The sequence below is a fragment of the Hippocampus comes genome, unplaced genomic scaffold, assembly GCF_001891065.2.
Source record: "Hippocampus comes isolate QL1 unplaced genomic scaffold, H_comes_QL1_v1.1 scaffold122, whole genome shotgun sequence".
Lineage (NCBI taxonomy): Eukaryota > Metazoa > Chordata > Actinopteri > Syngnathiformes > Syngnathidae > Hippocampus > Hippocampus comes.
The window spans coordinates 1970282-1978811 of record NW_017842059.1 but is presented as its reverse complement, the minus strand read 5'-3'; the positions used below and the strand labels follow the sequence as shown (position 1 = coordinate 1978811).

The 8530-nt window shown below is 42.8% G+C and overlaps 2 protein-coding genes across 2 annotated transcripts in view; one reads left to right on the top strand and one right to left on the bottom strand.

Moving 5' to 3' along the window:
• Positions 1-4388: 4388 nt before the first annotated feature.
• On the top strand, positions 4389-6602 carry rbp2a (retinol binding protein 2a, cellular). Its single transcript, XM_019861557.1, has 4 exons — positions 4389-4543; positions 5359-5537; positions 6049-6150; positions 6462-6602. Exons 1-4 carry the CDS (start codon positions 4471-4473, stop codon positions 6513-6515), a joined length of 408 nt encoding a protein of 135 aa, XP_019717116.1. The 5' UTR covers positions 4389-4470; the 3' UTR covers positions 6516-6602.
• A 912-nt stretch (positions 6603-7514) lies between these two features.
• Positions 7515-8530, bottom strand: part of mrps22 (mitochondrial ribosomal protein S22) — a 7694-nt gene continuing 6678 nt past the window's right edge. Inside the window, exons 7-8 of the mRNA XM_019861541.1 lie at positions 8334-8442; positions 7515-7861 (exon numbers count right to left, since the gene is read on the bottom strand). Coding sequence (XP_019717100.1) covers positions 7769-7861; positions 8334-8442 — 202 coding nt within the window. The 3' untranslated portion in view covers positions 7515-7768. The remainder of the gene's footprint in view (positions 7862-8333; positions 8443-8530) is intronic.

Below are 8530 nucleotides of genomic sequence, written 5' to 3'. Positions count from 1 at the left end.
TACTTGACCTGCTTCCCCCCCCCCCCCCCCCCCCGAAAAATAGCTTCGACAAGGAAGATAAAAGGCAACGCCATTAAAATGTGTGGGAACACTGGGGCTCTTTGTATTCTTGCTGGGACATCAAAGTACACGGCAAAATCAAGTAGTGCACCAGTCACGTCCATGAGTGGGAGGAAAATACATGACAAATTTATATTGCGTCACCGCTGAGAGTCCACGAGTGCGCCTTCATCACAAAGAGCAGATCTCGCAGTCATTTGTCTCCTTGGAGGACAGAGATTCATGGAAGCTTTTGATGCTTTCAAACAAGAATGAGATAGAAGAGCTGACAAGGCCACACCGGTGGAGTTGATAGGGGATGCAAACGTATGCAGAGATCTCAACACCATGCTAATGAAATACATTTTATGCAATCGCACATGACATCACAGGTGTATTGCATCTCTGTTGAATGTATTCAATTAAAATTGAAGGCTCAAAAGATCAACACTCAGGGGACCACAACACGGAAGACGTAGAAGCGTGTGCGTGCGGACGCGTTCCCGCAAGGTTATGAGGTACAGGATGTGCCCTTCGGAGCCGGTTTGGCAGAAATAAATATAAAACTGTTTCATTATTTAAAAAATAAAATAAAATACCCTCAGTGCAGTTGCAAAAATTTTGGATATTCATATGCTCTGGTGCATGCTTGTAAGCATAGATCCATGCATACATGTGCAAGCTTGTGCCATCAGTTAATATTTTGAGATGAATATGTTTGAAAACATTCAACACGATGTGATTATTCATTTTGTCGCCATGATCTCATTGTTAAATCAAAAATGTGTTTTCAATTTACAGAAGTTACAATAGCAAAGAGACTCCACTCAACCTGACCACATCACACAGCACAGTGAACAGATTTCGACCATGTTGGCAGACGGTTTTGTGCCGTCTGAACGTGGATCACAGGATAACATGCGGTGCTGTTTCACTCGGAACTCAGGGCTGCATGAAAGCTCAAGGACTTAGCTCCTGTGTAGCAACATTGCTCCCGTGTGGTCAAATTGGGGGAAAAAAAAACCTCTTATGTTTGTGAACGTGAGCCAAGGTGAGTACAACTATCGAGAAGTCAAAATTATAACTAGTACAATGCTTCCAGACAATAATAACCTCTTATTATAACTATTTCTTTTTTTACATGTAGGTAAAAAAATCACTGTGGGGAAAAATTACAATAATTATACTGTACAGTATATTTATATTTCCACCTACTTCACTTCTAACTTGTCAGGTCATCATCACTACAACCTTGTTACTTTTTATTTGCTCATATTTCTTATATTGTTGTATTATGTTCCACCTCCAATACCAAACAGCTATTAAAGGTGAATGAAATTGCTGAGCAGTTCAATTTGAATTTGTTTGTCCATCTGCTCATTAGTGACTAGAGTACTACATGGTTCATGGAGGATGAAGAACAGACGAGGAGTGCCATTATGATGCCAAAGTGACTCATCAATCCCACCATTTTCTATACTGATTGTCCTCATTAGGACTGTGGGTGAGCTGGAGCCTCTCCCAGCGAACTGAGTGGGAGGCAGCCAATTGGAAGGAATGTGGAAGGAAATTGATAGAACCCGATAAAAACCGATGAAAGCACAGGGAGAACATCTAACCGCCCCGGAGGAAGGCCAGAGACAAGCTATTGTAACTATGTAAGCTACCATATTTGAGTGAGGCCTTGTCTGAGTCTAAACCTTGCCCAAAAAGCTACTCATTTATTATTACCATTATTTGTAATGCCCCTCGGTGAGCCGTCATCTTATTGTGGTGGAGTAGTTTGTGCGCCCCAATGATCCGAGGAGCTAAGTTGTCTGGGGCTTTATGCTCTGGCAGGGTCACCCAGTCAGACAGGTGTGGGAACAGAGACCTCAAAGGGGTCAGGTGCAGCAAGAGCTGGGTGGCAGGAAAGCAGTGACCTTGGCGCTCTGCTTCCCAGCTACAGAAGCTGGTTATAAGGATGTGAAATGTCTCCTCTATGGCTGGGAACGAGCCTAAGTTGGTGTGCGAGGCAGAGAAGTTCCGGCGAAAAATAGGCGGACTCGGCTCCAACCCACAGCTGGATGAGAGAAGACACAATGCATGCAATAAAAATCAGCACCTACATATCTGAGACCATGGTCCTCAGTCGGAAAAGGGTGGGGTACCCTCTCTGGGTAGGGGATGAGATCTTCCCCCGAGTGGAGCAGTTTAAATATCTTGTGGTCTTGTTCACGAAGGAGTAGGAAATTGACAGGCGGATCGGTGCACCGTCTGCTGTGACGCGAACTCTGTATCGGTCTGTCGTGGTAAAGAAGGAGCTGAGCCGAAGGCTCTTGATTTACCGGTTGATCTAAGTTTCTACCCTCACCTTTGGTCATGAGCTGTGGGCCGTGACCGGAAGAAAGAATCTCTGATATAAAGTGCCGAAATTAGTTTCCTCCTGAGGGTGTCTGGGTTCTCCCTTAAAGATAAGGTGAGAAGCTTGGTGATCCAAGTGGGATTCGCTCCGATCAGCGACTCGAAGAGTCGAGTCGCTGATCCTCTGCATTGAGAGGATGAGGTGGCTCGGGCATCTTGTTAGGATGCCATATGGACGCCTCTGTGGTGAGGTGTTCCGGGCATGTCCCACTGGTAGGAGTCCTGAGGACGATCCAGGACATGCTGGAGAGACTATGGCTACCGGCTGGCTTTGGGATCCCTCAGAAGGAGATGAATGAAGTGGCTAGGGAGAGGGAAGTCTGGGTTTCCCTGCTGAAGCTGCTGCCCCCATGATCTGACCTTCCCCTCTTGCAAATAGGTCCTGCTGTAGGTGAGGGACCAAACAAAGCACGTATTTGAAACCGCCTATGATGAACCTGTTTTGGAAGATAATTTCCCTCTGCCTGGACATGTGTCACCGTGGCAACCTGCTCTACCTTAGAGATATGGTGAGAAGCTCTGTCATCCAGGGAGGAGACAATGCTTAAAGAGGAGCTAGATAAAGTGGCCCTGAAATCTGGTTTGGATGACTGCTGGACACCTACCTGATGACTGGTTCTGGGAAAGTCCCATCACGAGGATGCCCCAGGGGACGACCCAGGTGACGCTGGAGAGACTGTGTCCCCCGGCTGGTCTGGGGATATCTTGAGCTTTTCTGCTAAAGCTACTACCCTTGTGACCCAATCTAAGATAAGCAGATAATAATGGATGGATTGGTGGATTAATAAATGTATTAAGGCATCAAATTAAGGGACCACAGCGAACAGATGAGGGCACGATAATAAGCCCTTTCCACAGACAAGGGAATTAATTTGTGTAGTACATAAATAGAGAGAGGATGTTATAGTTAAAAAAAGAAATCCAATCCATTTAAATCCTATACTGGTCATTCCTGCTAATTTTCAATAGACTCTACCTGTACTCTAATCTGAAGAAAAAAAAAATAAAGCCATATTTAAATGCATAGGGTCCGTAGAGTTCAGCTTTGTTTGGCCATCTGGCTAACGGGTATAGTTTTTGGCCTGTTCGTGTGAACAATCTACTGGTAATTATCTCATGCTACTAAAATTAATCGAAAACGGGTTGAAAAAAATCTATTAAAAAATCTATTAAAAAAATCTCAGAGGGAAAAAAAAAAAACCAAGAGTGAGCAACGCTACAGTTTTGGTATTCTTTCTTCACAGGGTGTGTCCTGATGACCTTTGTCGTTGCAGAGGGGAAATAAGGTCGTTTTTAAATTCTCATCTCAGTTATTATCGGTGTGTGTACGTGTAACTGCGGATCAGTTATCCTATCTTATCTGACAATGGATACAACGCACTACCTGCCTCAGCAGAAAATCAAACCGCTATCACTGAAAGATAACTACATGATACATCAGTATTTTAGAGGGGAGGGAGGCTTGTCTGTATCAAAATATGCCACGTTAAAATTCTGTAAAAGAGATGATTGCCACCTGTTTCAGAGGACATCAAGTCTGAACCTCTACACAAATGCATGTGGTGCACAGTTACCGCTAGAATTTCTATAAATGCAGTGTAGTCTGATGTGCCACTGTGCTGAAAAGTCAAATCATATTTTATTACATCCGGCACTTGAAACGGAATAAGTACAGTGGGTTCTGCTGCCAGGTCACTCGGATGGAGTGGAGTGTGAATTACAATGTTGAATCATGAATGAACGTGAAAGCATACTGACTGACACACACACTTCAGTGGAGATTGCGCTACATGTAGTCACGGTTCTGTGGTGAAATAGTGTTCACGGAGCACCTGACCTTTATATCGCAATGAACCTTTAATGACTCAAGGAAAATTATCAGGCGGACCCTGTCCTTTGGTACAAACACACACATGCACACAGTGTCTATAAAAAGGTTTGAAGTGGATAATTCTCTCTCTCTGCACAACAACCGTCTCAAGAAGCAACCACGACCTCGACACACACCCAAATACACGAACGCTCAACATGCCTGCAGACTACAATGGACGGTGGGAGATGGTGAGCAATGAAAATTTTGAGGAGGTCATGAAAGCCCTCGGTAAGTTGCTATTGTCATTTCCTCAACGTGGTGATTGGCAAAGAAGAAGCCATTCACGGGGGGTATTAAAAACACCCACTGGTATTAACGTTTAGGAATACAGCCTTATAAAGTTGGAGTGTTGAGTAAAAGAGTTTTAGTGTCACGCAATGAGTGGAAGAGTCAGGAAAGACCGTTCCCCACTTTCTTCATTGGGTGGCAATTAAATATGGGTCAACTTTTTAATCATCGTGGAAGGACAAGAAGACATCGATCTGGCAAAGAAACATGTCATTTACATTTTTCTTCTCCAACCTTCCGAGAAAAATGTCTCATTGCTGGTGAGATATTTTTAGAACAGGCCCATGGGCTCCTCATGTGATTCTTGGGAGGGGATCTACCTGGTGCCCGAGGGCACCAAATTAGTGACACGCGTCTTCGAGAATTATCGTGGCCAATAGAACATGGCTCCTCCATGGAATTACCTTCGATGAATTGTACTCATACTAAGGCTCACGCAATTATTAATATGCTTGCTGGTCTGCTAATCAAACAAGGTGATTATGTTATTATATCTTACCCCGCCACACTTCTTTTTCATTAATAGTCATTAATTACTCTAAAACGTGTCCAATTTTTCAAACTGTGAATTTCCAAGTACTTGGGCTCAACTATCCCATGGAATGTTTTTGCATTTTGATTAAGATTTCAAAGCATACGTAGGAATCAAAGCGGGTGTGCGGCGTGTGTTCAGTCCACACATTGAAGTATGAAATGTGCATCCCGAAAAGAGGACAACAAAGTGACATTCGATCTTCCGTCATCCATGCACGCAGATATCGACTTTGCCACCAGAAAGATCGCTTCCCATCTGCATCAGACAAAAGTCTTCGTTCAGAATGGAGACAAGTTTGAAACCAAGACGTTGAGCACCTTCAGAAACTATGAGGTCAACTTTACCGTTGGAGTGGAGTTTGAGGAGCAGACAAAGGGTCTTGACAACCGAAAAGTCATGGTAAGAACAGCTGACTGAATTTTAAACAGGTCGCCGTGATGCTTTTTTTTCATTTTCAAACTTTAAAGCACAGGTGTCAAAGTCAAGGCCTGGGGGCCAGATCTGGCCCGCCACATCATTGTACGTGGCCGGCGGAAGCAAATCATGCATGTCAAGTTCCAATATGCTTGCTAAAGCCTGAACCAAAATTTCAAACTGTCATATGTAATCCACAATAAAAGTCATTATTCTTGACTTCTGATTTTAAAACTAGTTATTCATCAATTTGTTGTGCGCTGTGTATGTAATACAGTATGTGGAGGGGATTAAACATTTATATGGTTTCCCAAAACTCATAACGGCCCTCCAAGGGAAACCGTAACTACAATGTGGCCCGCGACAAAAATGAGTTTGACACACCTGCTTTAAAGGAAACTCCTGAACATGTGCTCACAGTCGATAAGTGAGGGATCACTGTAACAGCCGATCACATTCATGGATGTTTCCATTTGTTCTTTTTGCAACGTCGCAGACCCTGGTCAACTGGGACGGGGACAAACTGGTGTGTGTTCAGAAGGGGGAAAAGGAAAATCGTGGTTGGAAACACTGGATTGAGGGAGATCTTCTACATCTGGTGCGAAAGGAGCAACGTCATAATCCATTTGACAGAAAAACAATACGAACACGTTATCACGGCCAACTTCATTATTCAGAGAACTCCAAAAAAAAAAAAAAAAAAAGAGAGCAAGATAAAACATGTTTAGTGCCCAATTCACTTAATGGAATCTCTCCGTGCACACACTTACATTACACTGTCTGAGGCAATAACAATAAAAAGATGCTGTATTAACAGATGATTACAGATAAAATATCGGACAGGTTATGTAAGAGAAATGTTGCAATATCTTATATTGTTGGTCTAAAGGTGTCTGTCCTTTCTTTTAGGAAATCCATGTGCTGGACAAAGTCTGCCACCAAGTATTTAAGAAGGCCCAGTAAGATGAGCTCAGGTCTCACGTTGCCCTATGTTGCATAATGCAGTCTATTTATAATGTATGAAAGTAATAAACTGACAATGGAACTTTTTGCTCAGTGCTTTTATATCCCAAACAGAAGGTTTTCTTTGGCTCTTATTTTGTATGTATATGTATCAGAGCGAAAACAGCCCACTCACAAACATTGTGCATTATTTAGATTTCCTGTTAGGTTCGCATTTACACTGTTATTGTATTATTTATTTTAGTGTAGCTTAGAGGCCAAGAAGGAAAGCTGTTTTTGGGTCGGAATGTTGCGCACACACAGTAATTCATATACATGTTTCAAAGTTTAGGCAGAGAGAAACTTATCGACCGACCTGGCTCAATCGTTACATCATTGACTTGAGCCAGCCAAGCGATTACGATACGTTCAGTGTTTACTTTGTACTTGAGTTCAGATTACAAAGAACCCAAAATACACTTTTGTTCAAATGCCAGATTTTTGTGACATGACACAAGTCTAAACACGGCATTATGATTCATATTGCGTTAAGTCAAATATGCGTTAAGCAGTAAAATACACCTGTTTTCATCCATCTCAGTGCGCGGCCATTTTGGCACTTGCTGTCAAATGAAAAATACTCCACCGTTCAGCAGGGCTCAGGTAACGACCATTCATTGCGTCGTTACCTAAGCAACTGTGATGTCATTTTCAGCTGACAGTGTCAAAACGGCCACCCCATGAGATGACTAAAAACGGGAAGATTTTGCAACTTAATTTATATTCCACCAACGCAATATGAATCAGAATGCCGTGTTTAGACCTGTGAAGATGCATAGAACATACGATAACAAGAAAATGCTGGTGTTGACTTCCTCTTTAAGGCATAAAGGTTCAACCTTGGTTTAAAAATTTGACAAAAGCACACTTCAAAATCTCTTCAAATGCATGTGGAAAAATTGATTATGGTCTGACAACAACAAGATGAGACTTTTTGAGCCATGAGATATTCCACTTACCCAGAGGTACAAGGAGATTTTTCTTTTAATTACAGTGACTTTAATTTTGTTCCGTTATGTACACAAAGCGGTTAGGACGACAACTCTCAACACAATTACATCATGTATTATGTCTCCATAAATTGTTCATTTATGAAGCACACGTTCCCCTACAATGGCAGAGCTCGCTGCATAGCCGTCAAATGAGATGGCTACCTTCAGCCTGCGGTTATCTTGCTCTGCTGATTTGCAGAATTCCAAATGGGAACGGGTCGATTAGACGGCAGCGCTGTTCGACTCAGACTGTTCGTATGCCTGCAAGGTCAACTCAATGTAGCCAGACCTCTGGGATTCCTTCTGGGCATAGATCTGTTGAGACAGGGGTGTATATTTATTTATTACTTTCATGGGCATATGTACACAAACACCAAATTGTTAAATAAATTGTTCCGTAAAATAAACTGCAGTCCTGAAAATCAGGCACTTCATTTTTGGGATCCAACCGAATTATTTTAAAAAAGCAAACTAATGAAAATGGTCGGGGGGGGGGGGGTGGGGGGGGGTGGAAAAAAATGTTCCTTTCTTTGTGCACACGGCACAGTCAAAATTGTTGGAATTCTTTTCTTGAAGTAACCCAAACTCATCACGGAATTAACTTCAAACTGATGAGACTGGAACTTGCTGCAACGCACACTGACAATTTGTGGCGCATGTGGGAAAATGTTGATGCGAAAGAAAAAAAAAACAACAACGAAAAATCCATCTATGAAAAAGCATTCCCACAGTAATGAGTACTGCCTATGAACCTAACCTTGAGTGCTCCTGACGGCAGCGTTCTCACCTTGAGAAGGTCGGTGTTTGCCGCCTGACGTTTGGAAGCTTCCTGTGCCGACTCGCTGTGAGGGTGAACCAGGTGGAAGAGAGACACGAGGCTGACTGCATCCTCCACCCTGAATCACACAAACGCGTTTCTTTTACGGTGTGTGACCATCAGAGATGAAAGTGGACTTTTCTGAAAATTCCGAAAAAAAAAAAATA

Bases quoted from the DNA above. Each gene is read 5' to 3' on its own strand.
- rbp2a (XM_019861557.1), top strand. From the start codon at position 4,471: ATGCCTGCAGACTACAATGGACGGTGGGAGATGGTGAGCAATGAAAAT. The intron at 4,544-5,358 runs GTAAGTTGCTAT...CCATGCACGCAG, and splicing joins GGAGGTCATGAAAGCCCTCG to ATATCGACTTTGCCACCAGA. The intron at 6,151-6,461 runs GTGCGAAAGGAG...CCTTTCTTTTAG, and splicing joins AGGGAGATCTTCTACATCTG to GAAATCCATGTGCTGGACAA.